The 17,390-nt window shown below is 45.2% G+C and overlaps 1 protein-coding gene and 1 non-coding gene across 2 annotated transcripts in view; both read right to left on the reverse strand.

Annotated features, from left to right (window-relative positions):
- The window catches only part of Cpsf3 (cleavage and polyadenylation specific factor 3), a 28,985-nt gene extending 11,643 nt beyond the window's left edge, over window positions 1-17,342 (reverse strand). Inside the window, exons 1-10 of the mRNA XM_021178914.2 lie at window positions 17,135-17,342; window positions 12,890-12,953; window positions 11,150-11,247; window positions 9,634-9,762; window positions 7,768-7,945; window positions 6,211-6,300; window positions 4,975-5,125; window positions 2,674-2,849; window positions 1,981-2,139; window positions 835-981 (exon numbers count right to left, since the gene is read on the reverse strand). Of these exons, the coding sequence (XP_021034573.1) occupies window positions 835-981; window positions 1,981-2,139; window positions 2,674-2,849; window positions 4,975-5,125; window positions 6,211-6,300; window positions 7,768-7,945; window positions 9,634-9,762; window positions 11,150-11,247; window positions 12,890-12,953; window positions 17,135-17,184 (1,242 nt within the window). The 5' untranslated portion in view covers window positions 17,185-17,342. The remainder of the gene's footprint in view (window positions 1-834; window positions 982-1,980; window positions 2,140-2,673; window positions 2,850-4,974; window positions 5,126-6,210; window positions 6,301-7,767; window positions 7,946-9,633; window positions 9,763-11,149; window positions 11,248-12,889; window positions 12,954-17,134) is intronic.
- LOC115032839 (small nucleolar RNA SNORA21) lies at window positions 15,622-15,754 on the reverse strand. Its single transcript, XR_003838499.1, has one exon. It is a non-coding gene; the product is annotated as a small nucleolar RNA SNORA21 (small nucleolar RNA).
- Window positions 17,343-17,390: the final 48 nt, after the last annotated feature.

A 17,390-nucleotide genomic window follows, 5' to 3' on the forward strand; every position in this document is an offset into this window, starting at 1 on the left:
CGGATTTCTGAGTTCGAGGCCAGCCTGGTCTACAAAGTGAGTTCCAGGACAGCCAGGGCTATACAGAGAAACCCTGTCTCGAAAAACCAAAAAAAAAAAAAAAAAAAATAAATAAATAAAAACAAGAGCTGGGCGTGGTGGCACATGCCTTTAATCCTAGCACTTGGAGGCAGAGGCAGGCGGATTTCTGAGTTTGAGGCCAGCCTGGTCTACAGAGTGAGTTCCAGGACAGCCAAGGCTATACAGAGAAACCCTGTCTCGATAAACCAAAACCAAACCAAAATAAAACAAAAAACCAAGTATATTAATACATAAGGAACTAACACAGTATGTGTTTACATCTCTATCTATTAAACCTTAGACATTTACTATGACTTTCTCCTCTGTGAAAATGATGTTTGCACTGTTAATTTAATAACAATATAAAGCATGCACCATGGGTCAGGCACTGTGTCTCTCAGTCTTTCTGCACAATGACCTTATAAAGTGCTATCACCTTTATTTATAGAAAGCACAAAGAGCCTCCACAACTTGCCAGATACACAGCAGGCAAAAGAAGGAGTTAGGGGTTCCAGGTCAGTCATCACATGCAATAGCCTGGCACTCAGGCTATTGGAATGGTAGCAGAAAACAGAGAACACTGGACGGGGTGAGTCTGGAGGAGTCTGTAAAGTGAGGAGACTCAGTGCAGTGGGCCTAAGTCAAAGGGGAAGAGCAAAGGTTAAACCAAGTGCAAGTAGAATGCTCTGTTCACAAAGGAACACAAAGAGCTGGGCTGTGGGAGCCCCGTGTGTTTCATGCAGCTTTATCTACACATGCCATTCCCAGACTAACCACGTGAGGTGGCTTCAGAGCACGAATAAATTCACTGGTTTGCTGGTAATCTGTGTGAGCAGAGAAAGAAATGTAATCAACCGACATTTTCAGTGGCAACTTCTGTCCAGACATGGTCGTGATTTCTTCAGGCTCAGACATGATGTGCTGTTGGAAACAAATACAAGAAAAACAGACTTTGCAATTAGATAAATGAAGGTGCATTTTGGTTACGTCTTGCACAATCACGATCTCTAACGTCAACTTTGTGAACTGTACCATGAACATCTTTCTGATGTTCTTGATTTAGTAAGTACTAAACGCTTATGGTTTTTATTGAGTAAATATTTAATCGAAGGTCAGACAGTTAAGTAGGATCCAGTGCGTTCAGCGCTGGAGGGAAGCCTGTAACTGTACACAAAGCTGCACTTGGCTCTGCTACAGCAGCTTCCCTGCAGAACCCACAGGACAGACACACCTCTAGTCTGGAGCCAGCTAAGCAAATGACCAGCAATGACCAGCAGGCTCTCTAACAACTTCATAGAATGTGGCAACAGGGCTGGTGAGATGGCTCAGTGGGTAAGAGCACCCGACTGCTCTTCCAAAGGTCCAGAGTTAAAATCCCAGCAACCACATGGTGGCTCACAACCATCTGTAACGAGATCTGGCGCCCTCTTCTGGAGTGTCTGAAGACAGCTACAGTGTACTTACATATAATAAATAAATAAATCTTTAAAAAAAAAAAAAAAAAAAAAGAATGTGGCAACAGAGGAAAATGATCAGAACAAGAAACCACACTCTATTTTTAAATTAAAACAGATGTTAGCAGCAAGAAGACAAGAGAACATGCTTGCCTGGATGTCCATTAGCCTTTAAAGTCCTGCAGTGTACTGTATAATGTGTACATCCTACATGCTAAGAACAGCCATTTTATACCAAAATAGAGATGGTGGTCAGCCCTGGCGCATTATACAGCTGTGTAAAAGTCCATGTCATGGTTGTGCACCCCTCATCTGAGAAATCTAGTAATTTTGAGCAAAAATGTCTGGGGAAACAACTGGTAAAGCCTATGCAAATAACCCCCAAGCCCAAAAGCACAGAGCCTGAGCAGGAGCTCTGCCAGCATTCTCGATGAGACATGGGCTCGAATCCCAGGACGGTACTGACCTTGGCAAGTGTCCCTTCGACACAGTACCCCGCTATGATGACGCCATTCCTCTTATCTGTACACCAGCTTTCAAAAAGCTCTCTGGATAAGCCGTTTTGAATCATGCCTGGTGAGGCCATCACAACACTGGGGCCAATGTCATCAAAGTGATCCATGCTCTGAGAGACAAAGGGTTAAAGGGTCACAGTCACCAGCCTGGTCAAACAGTCTCTATGTAAAGTAATCACACTTCTGCATGGGCCATGGTGAGACTAGCTAGCAAAGTAAAGTGCCACATTACAAAATTAAAATGTGCTGGGCATGGTGAAGAATGCCTTTAATATCAGTACTCAGAAGGCAATGGCAGGCAAATCTCTGAGTTCAAGGCCAGCCTCGTCTACAGAGTGAGTTTCAGGACAGCCAGGGCTATGTAGGGCTATGTAGGGCTATGTTTGTCTCAAAACAAAACAAAACTAACCAAACAAAATTAATGATATTTGAAAAGCATTTAATCATAATATACTTTAAATTAAATTCGTTTCTATCAATTGATATTGGGATGAGGGAATATGGAGACGCCGAGCAAGGGCAAGCCTGGCTCCAGTGCATCCCAGCACCATGAAGCTGGCTGGAGAGCAGAGAGCCTCAGCAGCAGTGTGGCCACCCATCACCACTGTGCGCCCCGCCCTGCCTCCCTCCTCTGAGAGGGTCACCTTGAGGTTGCTGATGTGCTTGAAAACGAAGGGGTTGTTGATGTTGATCTGCTTCCGGATCTTGTCGTTCATGGCGTTCACGTAGGTCTGGTACACGGCCATGCACTTCTTGGCCAGAGACGATGCATAGTAAATGGGGATGTCGTGCAGCTCCGGGTGGTTCTGCCAGTACTCATCTGCAGAGGTTTCACAGGGGAAGCATCCCTCAGCGGGCGAGGAGAGCAATCCAAACCACGATAACAGTGACTATAAAACATCTGAACTGAGTACCAGACAACTGTATTTTAATGAGTTTATCAAAACTACCCTCATCATTACTAAACTACAAATCTACCTAGCAATATAAAATCTAAAAATAAAACAAAGTTGTGTCAATGATCAAAAATATGGAATCTTTAACAGCTGCTTCATTTTATATTTATACTGATTAATATTTTTTTTGTTTGTTTTGTTTTTCAGAAATTGGTTTCTCTGTGTGGCCCTGGCTGTCCAGGAACTCACTATGTAGACCAGGCTGACAATGACCTAACAGAGGGCTACCTGCCTCTGCTTCCCGAGTGGTTGTGCAGGTCTTAATGTAATTATTATTTCAAACAACTGCTTATTAAATAATATTACATAGTGGTATTTCTAAAAACCTTTCACACAAACTGCTCATTACTAATTAATGAAAGCTGTGAACACATACTTTTACTTGAAGGCCTGTTTTTTCCTGTTTTCAGGGAAAACCTCATTAAACCCCAGCATTTGCCCAGGCTTGGGCATCGGAGCCGGAGTGCACACGAAGTACACGGACGGTCACAGCCGAGCTGCCATTCCTTGCTCGTCTTATCTGTGACAGCACAGAGCCACCTTCACTCCCCTGCTCTCTGCTGGTTACACAGCTTTTCAGTCTACATTTAGATGGACCAACTTGAATCACCATCAGGCTCAGAGGACGGAATTGGACAAGCGCATTCTCCGTGAGGCATTAGGTAGCCTATCTGCCCTTGCCTGTTTTCTAGTCACTGTAACAAGAACACTGTTCACCCCTATCTCAGAGATGCAAGGACTGAGAACAGAGGACAGGCCCCTCTGCTTCACCCCACCACCCTGCTGTGAACACAGGCCCCCGACTGTCTACAATGCGTCCCTCACGGAGTCATGGCAGCTCAAGCTCAGGAGGGTCAGTGAGCACAGTGCACACCCTCACAGTACAGAGCTATGCACACTGATGGAATCTTCAGAAGACACTCGGAGAAACAGATCCCAGTCACTTACCTGGCTCACTTTCCTATCACTCCTTTGTGTTTGTTAGGACGGGTAGACTTTCAGGCCTTTTTTCTTTTTTCTTTTTTGCATACTTAATATTCTGTGAAAACTCTACATTCTATTCCTCTAACTCATATTTTTTTTTTTTTTTTTTTTTTTTTTTTTTTTTTTTTGGTTTTCGAGACAGGGTTTCTCTGTATAGCCCTGGCTGTCCTGGAACTCACTTTGTAGACCAGGCTGGCCTCAAACTCAGAAATCTGCCTGCCTCTGCCTCCCGAGTGCTGAGATTAAAGGCGTGCGCCACCACACCCGGCTACTCATCTTCTTTTATTAATTAATTAATTAATTAATTATTTTTCGAAACAGGGTTTTTCTGTGTACTAACTCATCTTCTTATGTTCATTGACAGGGTATTTCCTGCTGAAACACTACAATGATGAAAGTTCAGGCCTGGGACCCCAGTACTTGGAAATTCTGGGCTAGTGAGAGCTACACAGTAAGACCTTATCTAAATAATCAATCAAGACCTCAGTAAGAACAGCAAGGACGAAGGACAAGAACCTCCACCAGCTCCCCTCACACCTGGAGGGGTCACAGCTGGCCTGCACGTGCTCATGCTGGAGCGCTTCTCACACTGGAGGAACCAGAAAGGCATGCCAGGTGGGTTCTAACAGCAGTAGATATGAGGTGCTGTCCCCATGCCTCCCTTGGCTATCACCAGCAACAGGTCCCCAAGATGCCCCCTGTAGCACTGGGGATTGAACCTAGGGTCTTGTGCATGTTGTACAACTTCAGTACAAATAGCATTTTAAAGTAAAGATAAAATGCTGTATCTGGGGGCTGGAGAGATGGCTCAGCAGTTAAGAGCACTGACTGCTCTTTCAGAGGTCCTGAGTTCAAATCCCAGGAAACACATGGTGGCTCACAACCATCTGTAATGGGATCTGATGCCCTTTTCTGGTGTGGCTGAAGACAGTACGCATATAGATAAAGTAGTATTAAAAAAATAGTTGTTCTACCCAAGGCTGTGAGAGTAAGTCACCCAAATACCTAGAATCAGGAGCAGCTCCTGAGCTCTGCCGAGAGCAAAGACAGGAATGAGCCCTCTGCCCCCTCTGTTGACAATGTCGTGCACAGTGTTGCAGAATCTTGCTTCTCGCTCTTCACGCTTCTCATGGATATGGGTCCCATACGTAGACTCCTAGATAACAGATCAGATATGTAAGACTAAGACCAACCACTCTGGGGAATTCAGAACTTAAGCACTAAGGAAATGAAGTCAGGGGCCACTATAAAATGTTCCTTCTTCCCTCAAGATAACTTTGCTACATCTTTTTTTCTTCTACCATGGGGAAGGTTAAAGCCCTGGAAGTATCAGTAGGTAATGTTTCTCAGGCTTGTATTCAAGAACCGGCCCTGGAGCCTCACTACACAGGCGCTGCTGCACTTCCTGTACTTACTAGAAATGCAGGATCCAAGGCCCAGCCCACTCACTGCAGCACCAGACAAGTCATAGCCAGGGAGGCCTTGCTCTACAGCACACGTCACATGGAAGGAGCTGCTTGTTCCCAGGGTTAGAAAGCATCTTCCCCAGTTTAAGGTTGGTGCCTGTGCTGAGCACCCGGCCAAGCCACAAGGACTCCACTCTGCATGTTGCCCAAGGACAGCAACAGGCAGGGGCTCCTCATACTTCAGTAACCTTGTCCAAGCCACAGCCATGGGGACCAAAGGTAACTGATGCTCTTGTGTGTATGACAGGCCCAGAAGACAACCATTCCCTGACACTGTCAACCATCAGTCCCCTCAAAATTGCTTCTGATGACAGTTCATTCTTTTGTTTCCTTGAGACCTACAAACTAACAGAATGTGACAAGCACCCTGTGCAAAAGGCCAAAGCCCTCAGCACGGCCAAGGCAGAGGGGCCATCTCTAAAACCATTTAACATCTTTCTCAACAAAATCACCTAGGGAAAGATATGGCAGGTGGCAGGGAGACCCACCTTGCTTCTCATGCTGCACAGACAGACCATGGTTCTAAAACTAGATTACCAAGAATGTACTGTATAGCAATGGGGAGAGACAAAAAAGAGACAAGAAAATCCCCATATGAATAAACCATAGATGCCCATCAAGGATATCAGGACCGTGACACTGTCCACCAGGATATCAGGACCATGACATTGTCCACCAGGATGTCAGGACCGGGACACTGTGGGTTTTTTTTTTCCCACTAGAAAAAGTTCAGGATTACATTACACTAACTGTAATCCAGTCCGTTAATACTTACAATGATCAGGATGTCTGGCTTAATATTAGGAATCTCAGCGGCCATTAGGTGTCTGTCTTCTTGTCTTGAGAAATCACCTGTATACAAAAGCTGTGAACACATAGAACTAGAGTATCAAGACTTGGGAAAGGCTCCTCTTACTAGTAAGCAGTCAAACCCTCAAGTCAAAACTGAATTTAAAAAAGAAAACTTACCTGTCTATACCTAAGGAATTCTACTAGATGCAATGCCTGTATCTAATTCTAAATATGTAAGTAAGTTAAGTCACAAAAGACACCTGTGTTTCCATTAGTAAATCTAAATTTCCAGACAATTATATCCCATACTCAACCCTCAAAAGTAATCTACATATCACTATTGGCAGGTCAGATCAGACCTGCACTCTGCTATTTCCTGCTGACTTTTGGTACCCTGGAGCAGCACAAGAATGAGCAATCTGCTGAGTTCGAGGCCAGCCTGGTCTACAAAGTGAGTTCCAGGGCAGCCAGGGATACACAGAGAAACCCTGTCTGGAAAAAAAAAAAAAAAAGCAATCTGATGACACTGTACAACTAGGTTTGCAGACATTTCACATAGACGGGCAGCTACAATGTTTCTGTAAACCATGTTCTCCAGTTTCTAAAGTGGAATTACTAAAAGCTTACAGGAGAGAAACCATGCTTTTCTCTCCAGGTCTCATCCAATGGGTATTTCTAAGCAGCTGCCTAGCTGATTCTGGTGTATAGCCAGAGTGTAGACAGGGTCAGCAAGAAGGCTCAGACAGTAAAGGCACTTGCTGCCAACCAAGCCTGATGACCTGAGTTCAATCCCTGGGACTCACATGGTTGAAGAAACCAATTCCTTCGAGTTATCCTCTTACTACCCATACCTACAGTCACTCACACTTCTGCCCCCTGGCATGCATGCACATGTGTAATCACACATACCCCACACTAATAAACTATTCCTTAGTCCACTTGGGTTTTCACATTCACTGACATTTCCACCTCCCTCTCCCCAACATGGCCGCACAATTCTGTGCTGACAGAACTCTTCACTTCTACAGGCCACCTGCTCAGGTGCTTCTCTGAATCCTTCCAAGCCAAGGACATAAACACAAACCATGTTTTAGCCAGGTACCCTTACTTTAGCTGTATTGTGTGTGCTGGTGGGTGGGTGGGTGGGTGCGGGCAGGTGGAGGGCGACTTTGGGAGCTGCTTCTCTCCTTTTATCCTGAATTCTAGGAGCTGAGCTCAGGCCCACAGGCTGGTGCAGAAGGCACCTTTATATGCTTAGCCATCTTGCCCGCCATGTTTAAGTTTAAACAGAAGCAGTGGCAGAAGGTTTCCCCTAACTAGTTTTCTGATGGACACTGAAGTGGGACCAAGCCTGTGGTGGGCTGGAGAACTTGCTGTTATGATGGGGAAGGAATATCCTCAAAGAACCAACAGTGACTTTGCTTTACCCACTTTGGTGTTCCCACATTCTGCAAGTCTTAGGGAAGTTTCTACACCTCTCAGGGGCAAGAAGCTCTGCACTGACTCCTCCTGGGGAGAAAGGACCCAAGCTAGAGCGTACCTTCACACCGGCGATCTCTATCATAAACATGGCTGCTCCCAGGACATGGCCAGCATGGTAACACCAGAACTTGATTCCTGCAACTTCCTTAACTTCATGAAAATTGATGGTTTCGATTTTGTCCATGCTTTCTTCCAAGTCTGTCTCAGTGTACAGCATGTCATCTGCTGATATGTTGCTGAAATTGTAGGTGACATATGGATAAAAAGTTTCTTAATGTCACAGTGCACAGGTTATAGACAGGGACAGGGCATTTGCCATGACATACAAGGCTCCAGGTTCAGTTCCCATACTGAAAACAAAACAGCAACAACAAACCCCAGTGTTTAGAATCTCCAGTGTTTTCTATAATTATGATACAACAGTGTGCACAGGTGCAAAGCTTAACTGTGAGCTAAGTGTGACTCAAAGCTGCCCTGACTTTAAGGAGATCTCAGCACACTGAGACACATTTATCATTTGGAAGTTCTGGAGACTGGAGTTCAAGGCATGGATGCCAGGCAGGTGGTGCACCACAGAGCTACACCCCCAGCCTTTATTCTTTCTGCTGTTTTGTGAAGATAGGGTCTCACTAAGTTGCTCAGGCTGACCTTGGGTCTTAGGGTTTCCACTGCAGTGGAGAAACACCATGACCAAGGCAACTCTTACAAAGGAAAACATTTCACTGGAGCTGGCTTATACTGTCAGAGGTTTAGTTCATTATCATGACGGGAAGCATGGCATCGTGCAGGCAATGTGCCGGAGGAGCCAAGAGTTCTACAGCTTGATCAGAGGCAGCCAGGAGGAGACCACTGTGCTTCACACTAAATGTGGCTTGAGTATATGTAAGAGACCTCAAAGCCCGTCTACAGTGATGCACTTCCTTCAATAAGGCCACACCTCATAACAGTGCGACTCCCCATGGGCCAAGCATTTAAACTCATGAGTCTATGGGGAATCAAACCTATTCAAACCACCACATCGTGAACTTGTAACCTTCTTGTATGATCCTGTGCTGGGATCATGGACTTGTGCTATGAGGCCCAGATATAAATCTATTCTTTAATATGGTATTTCTCAAAACGTTCATACACACAAACACATAGCAGAGATTATCACTGGCCCTGGAAAAAGACCTCTCTCAAAGTTAGGTATAACTTATCACCTAGAAATTATACAAATGAACTTCAACAGACTCTGTAGCCATACTGGATAAGTTCATAGGTCAGCTGACTCTTACTGAGACTGCTTTAGGCAAATAACCTCTATGTGCCTCACTGGCACTGTCTGTAAAATGGGACTCACAGTGGACCTGGCATCATGAGTTGGTGAGGGTTACAGGGTCTGCACACTGAGGCCTGTGGTTCCTGTTAACAGCATTAGCGTTACACAGCTTTCCATTCCTTTGCATTTACATATGAAGAATAACAAACACCTTTTGAAATATCCGTAAGTTAAAGCCAACTTCCAAAGGCTAATACTTCACATCGCGGGCGTCACAGGCAAGATGTACCCTTGGTGGAACAGGAGTGGACATTTCTCTTACAACTGGTGCCAACTCCCCCAGAGAACAGCTTTGCTTAAGACAACATTCTGGGTCAGACTGTCCGAACAAAGGATTCCCTAAGTATCACTGCTTAAGGTAGCCAGTCTTAAATTAATAAAATGTCCAAGAGCTACTTACAGAGCATTTCTATCAGACCTTCAGTTCTAGATTTGGTTCTACGTTTGTAAGAATGTAAACCATATAGAAACTAAAGTCAGATGGCGCTGATGTATAAGACACATCCTGGAGTTGGATCATAGCATCCTTCTGAGACATGACAGGGTCTGCATCTTGAACTGCACGTATCGGTGCAGTCTATGGAACCCAGTGAAGTGACTCACCTGACTTTGACATAGTCTGAGAGAAGCCATCTATAAATAGCTTTCGTAGCGTGGGTCATAAACGTCCGTCCTTTGAAACTTGTCTTCTGAAGGAACCAGGGCAGGGCTCCACAGTGATCCAAATGGAAACTGAAAAAGAAACAGGGCCATCAGGGCTTCAGATATCAGAGGCCAGCACTGCCCCAATTCCTGCTCAACGGACAAAAGTGTGCTAAGTACAGCGGGACGCTGTGAGGAGACCGAGGAGGCAGACCAGTGCTCTCCTTCCAGCATGGGGTCTGGGGATCAAACTCCTGTCAGGCCCGGCAGCTAGCACCCCATCCTGTTTTTCTGATGCCCCTCCACTCTATCAGTGACTATCAGAAGGGAAAGAACGTGAACTTTCTTGACACTTGACAGCCAGAATTATAACAATTTAGGGAAATAAATTTGAAACCTATCACCATGTCTTTTTTTTTTTTGGTTTTTTGAGGCAGGGTTTCTCTGTGTAGCCCTGGTTGTCCTTGAACTCAAGAGATGGTCTACTTCTGCCTCCCAAGTGCTGGGATTAAAGGCATGTACCACCACTGCCTAGCTTCACCATCTTTAAATGAAGTTTTTCAAGATAGTCTTGGTGGGCCACCTGTACTGGCTTCAGACTCAGCAATCCTCCAGCCTCAGCCTTCTCAGTGTTGGGACTACAAGTGTGCATCGCCATATCCTCCATAAGTGAAGTTATTACTGAGGAATGTGACAAGATAGCAAGGAGTTCCTGTGAGAGGGCTCCCTCAGTTTCCCGCCTGAGGATGGCCCACAGCAGACATGACTCCCCCCCCAAGCCCCTCAGCACTCACTGCCACACACTGATGCTTCCTGGTTAACTTTTCTAGCCTGAGAACAGAGTGGTGCCACATTTGGCTTCATTCTTTTCAAATTTTCATTTTATTTTACTTTTGAGAAAGACTCTCACTATACACCTCTGACTGACCTGGAGCTCACTAATCAGGCCTTAAACCCAACTCACAAAGATCTGCCTGTCTCTGCCTCCCAGTGCTGGACTAAATGCATGCAACACCAGTTGCAGTTTATCAAAAAAACAAGTAACAAAATCTGACCAGCGGGGCTGGAGAGATGGCTCAGTGGTTAAGAGCACAGACTGCTCTTCCATAGGTCCTGAGTTCAAATCCCAGCAACCACATGATGGCTCACAACCATCTGTAATGGGATCTGGCGCTCTCTTCTGGTGTGTCTGAAGACAGCTACAGTGTACTCATACAAATAAAATAAATAAATCTTTTTTTTTTTTTTTTTTTAAATCTGACCAGCAAGATGGCTCAGAGGATAAAGGGACTTGCCAACAAGCAAGGTTGTCCTCTGACTCTCACGAACACTGTGGCATGTGCATGCTCATACACTCACCAGCATGCACATGAGAACACACACACAATGCAAACAACAACCCACACCAAAGCCTGGAAAAACTGACCATCTCAGCAAAGGCTTGTAGACAGGTGTAATCTTTAAAGGGGAAACTTACTGACTGATCAATAGAAGGTCGATCTCAGCTGGGTCAATGAGGTCAATGTAAGGAAGAGCATCCATTCCTTCCAGGCCAGGGTGGATCCCACAGTCCAGCTGAAGGAGGAAAAATCCAAACAGACAAAGCAGATGACAACCTGCTACACATCTGATAAACCTCATCCAGCAGGCAGACACTGGGACCACACTCAGAGGAGCCCAGTACACGTGCACTCAACTGTCTCACGAAAGCCAGGATGTGCTGCAGTAGCTTCAATCTCTTTAGATATAGCTCACATTTAGCAGCACAGATTTGCTGGGGTTCACTCTACAAATGAGTTCTTCCTCAAGTACTCTGCTAAGAAGTCGGCAGACATTTATAAGTTTGTAGCTTTGGGGCATTCTCCCATGAGGGAGAGCACCACCAACATATTCCTATAAGCTGGTGACTGGGGATTCATTCTACGAGGTGTTACTTCCAAGTTAAGAAATGCTTAAATGAGGGCTAGAGAGATGACTCAGTGGTTAAGAGCACTGTCTGCTCTTCCAGAGGTCCCGAGTTCAGTCCCTAGCAATCACATGGAAGTTCACAACCATCTATAACTGTATTTCTAGGAGAATCAATGCCCTTTCCTGGCCTCTGCAAGCACCAGGCACAAACATGGTGCACAGATATCCATACAAGCCAAATACTCATACACATAACATAATTTTTTAATTAGGTGACTCTGGTGGATACATGGTGGTTCTTTTAAGACTAAGAGAACTAGGGACTAGAGAGATGGCTTAGTGGTTAAGTGGATGCTCTTCCAGGGGTCCTGAGTTCAATTCCACATCTCACAAACATTTTTATTTTTATTTATTTATTTATTTATTTATTTATTATTTATTTTTTGGTTTTTCGAGACAGGGTTTCTCTGTGTAGCCCTGGCTGTCCTGGAACTCACTCTGTAGACCAGGCTGGCCTCGAACTCAGAAATCCGCCTGCCTCTGCCTCCCGAGTGCTGGGATTAAAGGCGTGCGCCACCAATGCCCGGCTTTCACAAACATTTTTAATGAGATCTGATGCCCTCTTCTGGTGTGTTTGAAGGCAGCTACAGTGTACTCACATACATTAAATAAAAAAATAAGTCTTCTTAAAACAAAACAAAACAAACCTAGAGAACTAAAGAAAGGAGCATCAAGGAACTAGAGCCAGTGTCCTCCTTTCTCCTGGGAACTTTGGAACCAGTGCCCCCGATCCTTCAGCCTCTCAGGCAAAGAATTGGGCCTGGCAGAGCCAGCAGGACTGGTGTCACTTGTGCGGTGGGCAAAGTTGACACCTATTGAAGGCAGTTAATACTTGATGTCTTCCAAAGGAGTGGGGTTCTCAGGTTGTCTAGACAAGGGAATCACAAGGACTTTGAAGAGACAATAGTCTGGCAGATCTAGCTGGCAGTTTTACAGTGTTACATTATATTTTTTTTTAGGTTACTTAATGCTTTTAATTACTAAGCAAAGTGTGTTAGGCTTTCTCTCAGCACAGAGTGTTAGCTCCATACACACATACCTCTCTCAGATAGGGCTACAGAGATAACTAGCTCAGTAGGACAGATCTAACAGCCAGTACAGACAGCACTACACTGTTTTCTTGGCAGTATAAATAATCGCTCTCTAGGCTAAGAGTGTGATTCAGCAGCAGGCCACATGCCTGGCTCACACATGGCCCAAAATCCAATTTCCAGTACCAAATAGCAATAACAGCAACAATAATAATTACCATGATTTTCCTTCCTTTGAACTCCAGAATAATACATGATCTTCCCACTTCTTGCCCAGCACCACTGCAAACAGTCAAGGGGAGAAATAAGGCGATTAAAAAGCAATCAAGCAGCCAGAGCTCGGTTTGGAGGCACACACTGACAACGGCAGCATTAGGGGCCACGGCAAAGACGTCAGTGTTCAGTACGACCTGTCTCACCCCACCACAGTAACACTCAACATACTAAATTCAAACTCTTTTACAACTTAAACTGCCCGAGTTATGACAGTAGTCACTTAATTCCTGAGGAAGGACAGTTCTAGAGTTCAAACAGAGGATGAATGCCGGTGTAGGAAAAGGTGAAAAGCAATCCTCGGGAGCGGCGGGTGGAGAGGGTGGGCACTGTGGGATTTTAAGATGTAAACAAGCAGTTTAGTAATCCTTCTAGAACAAAGTGTTACCTTGAGATTAGCTTACCACCACGTAGCCTGGTTGCCATGGCTTCAGCCCTTTCCCTTTGGGCACACCTTAAACTAAAAATAACAGCTTGTTGGATGTTTCCCCCCAAATCTCGCTCAAAATGAACTCTTTTAAGTGTGATACTAACTGCCTAGGACGGGTGTATCAGAGTGATCAGACCTCAAAGACCTCGTGATCTAGGAGCAAACAGGGATGAGATAGACCCTTACCACTGGGCTAGCCACAGACTCAGAGAGTAAGAAACAATAGGGATGCAATTCTAGCACTTGGGGGGTAGATAGAGAATAAAGCTGTCTGGTGGGTGGAGCTCTGTAGATCTGGGGCCAGCCTGGCCTATAGAGAACTCCATGACAGTCAGGGAACATAGTGAGACTCTGTCTCAAAGAAATAAATGAATAAATTCCATGGTCATTTTTTTTGTCTTCAATTAAAATTCCTTGATTTTTATCTCCATGATTCTCATTTTGTTCTTAAGTCAGCTTCCCCACAGAGCTGCCTGTCTGCATACCCCTCCTAAAAACCCCCACTCTATTTACCAGCCCTTTCCAGCTACTTTTCTGAGATTGTTCTTGCTGCTAAGTGCAAACAGCTCTACTTGGTCCTTAAGCCAACCAGTCCCCTTGGCAGCCATTACCGTCCTTGCTTAAGTGTTCCCTCAAGCACTTCCTGGCTTCTCTGACTCCACACTCTGGTCTGTCTTCCTGGCTTTCCCAGTGTTTTTTTTTCCCCCTTCTTCACTTATCTGCCTTGGCTCTCTAACCTCTGAATGCTAACATCCCAGAGTCTCTCCTGGCCCTCTTCCCAACTTCATGGTCTTTCCATTCATGCATCCGACATGCTGTCTGTGTCTGCAGCTCAGACTGTTCTGAATTCTAGACCTCTGGTACCTGTACCTGCCATTTCAGCCTCTTTGCTGGGTTGCTGCTAGGCACTTCATGTTTAGTAGGCCAAGCTAGTTTTCACAGGCCCCTGGACTGGCTCTTCCTGGAGTGTTCGGCTCTCAGCTCCCAACACAACAGGCTCCTTTAGAACATGTGGGTCTCAGTCAGGTTTCATCTTCTCAGACACTTTCTCAACTACCAACTCTAAGTTATCCTTTATAGCAAGCCTCACTCTGCCATCCCCATTACTGCAGGGTAACACAGCTACATGAAGGTATTCCGTTTATGGTGTACTTCACACATTAAAATTGAAGCTCTATTAAGAAACTTGTCGGGGGCTGGTGAGATAGCTCAGTGAGTAAGAGCACCCGACTGCTCTTCCGAAGGTCCAGAGTTCAAATCCCAGCAACCACATGGTGGCTCACAACCATCCGTAACGAGATATGGCGCCCTCTTCTGGAGTGTCTGAAGACAGCTACAGTGTACTTACATATAATAAATAAATAAATCTTTAAAAAAAAAAAAAAAAAAAGAAACTTGTCTATCTTGTTCACTCTGCTATTGCTATGGGGTCTGAAATGTTTGCCAAGTGAATTAAAAACTCCCAAATCAGAACCTTAGAAATGTTATGCTAGGTGAAATAAACCAGGCACCAAGGGCCCATACCGTGTAATTCTATTTATATAAAATGTCTCAAAAAGGCAAATCCACAGAGAAGGAAAAATAGACAGGTGGTTGCTGAAGGTTTGGGAGGGTGGCGAGACCTGAGTGTGGAGCCTAATGTGCTCTTTAGAAAGGGTAATGCAGGTGTCCTGGGATTGGGCACTATAGTCATAGCAAAGGCTATATAATTCTCCAAACACACTAAAAACCATCGGAGCTCATCAGGATAGCACACTCCTATAATCCTAACACTGGGAGACTGAGGCAAGAGAATTGTCATGGGTTTGTTGCAGGCCAGTGTGTGCTACCTAGCCAGATCCTATGTTAACAGAAAACCTACAGACACATACATACTCCAAAGCAAACAAGCACATACCGAAGTGCACAGCTCTATAGGGTATGGTGAGTTACATATCTACAGCTCCCACCAAACAACAAGATCAAACTTTCTCCCTTGCTGTACCTCCCGTACAGAACCAAGGGACCTGACGTGTACTCTCTGCCGGTGTCCCGCCACTATCCCTGCAGATGACATCTGACCACTTGTAAATCCCTCAAGACTTTACTCCTGAACTCCTCAAATCCACTCCTTTCTACTCCATCACCTCCCCGCCCCTTCACTGGCTACCAGCTCTCATCACTCAGGACCGGACTGTGGTTACACCCTACCAGATTCTCCTCACTTCCTCCATATTTGTCTACCACACTCGCGCTGTTCCTTGTTTTTCTTGTCACAACACTGATTGAAGCAAACAACACGTCACCACTTCTCCCAAAAGTGATGTTTTCACTCTGCTCCTTCAGGACAGCTCAGTGGCTCACTAGCAAAAGGCCACTGAATGAATGCTTTCAAAAGGGAAAGTAGCCACAACTTTAATCTAATTCTCACTGTATTACACAGTTGCTTCAAATCTTTTGTTGGCTTACTATAACTGGTGTGATAAACAGTCAAGCTCTTTAGTATGTATACAAGGTCCTTCGTAAGGTAGGGATAGCCTGCCCCAATCCGTCTGCTAATTACCTGCAACCAAAGTAAAACTGGCCATAAATCAGAACCTTTGTGTTTGCCTGGAACATTATGGTTCCTATACTGTCTTTAATTTTTACCAAGTCTTTAAGCCTTAGCTTGAATGTCAATCACATTTTCAGGATGCGGGAGATCTGTCAGAAGTAGTTTCCAACTGTTTTGAGACTCAGCACAGTGCTGACCTATACTCCTTAAACAGATGTCAAAATGAGCACTGAGCATGGTCACTGGTATCACTTACTGCACTGCCCAAGAGCAAGCACTCCTCACAGTGAGGGATTTTTTCCACATGAGGAAGTGGGTTCATTGAGGCTACTTCCGTATTAAGCAGGAAGACTGGGTTTCAGGTCTGACACCAAGGTAGCTGTCTATTTTCACAAACTCATTCCAGCACTCCCCACTTTACAATTTCACCAAAGGCGTGAAATCAATGAACTCAGCCCATGTCTGGTGATTTTGATATTTGCTTAGTGTATATAGGGAGATGACAGCAACACTTGGGTACATTCATTGGTAAGTGCTCAGTAAATCTTACTTTATGAATGGGTAAAGGAGATAGTTTCCAGCCTTTGAAAATGTACACATTCATGTGGTGCCAAATAGTGTCTCATACTGAACAACAACCATGTGTATTGGATGAGTCTCATCGCTCATCCAGTATGTTCTGCACCTTTAAATGTGTGAGGCAATTCTCTACAAAACATTCCAGAACGCCATTTCCACTAAAATCAGTCTTTTATGGTGATTTAGCTCTTAAATTCTCGCTGAAACACCTCAGCTTTCCCCTCTCCAATGTCCTCCTACCTTCTGCTAAGGTCTGAGCTCTCAAAGTACACACACCACGTCTTTAATTTCCCCGCCCATCTGAGCACGTGTAGGGTCGTGGAAAGGAGGCAGATGCAGTTCTTCCTTACACTGTCCTCTGTCGGTTCCCTCAAGGCTTGCCCTGATGTACGAGATCCAGACTTGTGTTAATTGGCAACCCTTTCTTTATGAAAACACCCAATGACCTGAATTTTTTCCCAACTCCGACATACCCTCCCCGAGACTGAAGGAAAAATGACATTCAACCTAGATGGCCCATTGATCAACGTTCTCCAAATCCCTTGAACCTGAGAGGCTGGACCCGCAGCTGCCTCCGCGGGGGTCCCTCCAGGCTCTCACACATACGGGGGTGGGGGGGGCTCGGTCCCTCTCTAGCTCATCCCTTACAGGGGTCGGATCAGCAGCTGGTCGCTCTCCTCTGCAGGAATCGCAGACATCCTGGCAATCTCAGGAGCAGCGTGGATCACGAACCCGTCGCCGCAGTCTCTAAATTCAAAGCACAGCTACTGCAAACCGAAGAAGAAAAAAACCCCACCACCAACACACAACTTCCGGCGCTCTAGCGCTCTCGGAGCTAGATTCGGCCCTCCAACTTCCGGTTCGAGAACGAGGTTCTTTAGGTTCCCGGAGGTGCAGTTAAGGA

The sequence above is a fragment of the Mus caroli genome, unplaced genomic scaffold (genome assembly GCF_978045245.1).
Source record: "Mus caroli unplaced genomic scaffold, Mus_caroli_1 scaffold_14, whole genome shotgun sequence".
NCBI lineage: Eukaryota > Metazoa > Chordata > Mammalia > Rodentia > Muridae > Mus > Mus caroli.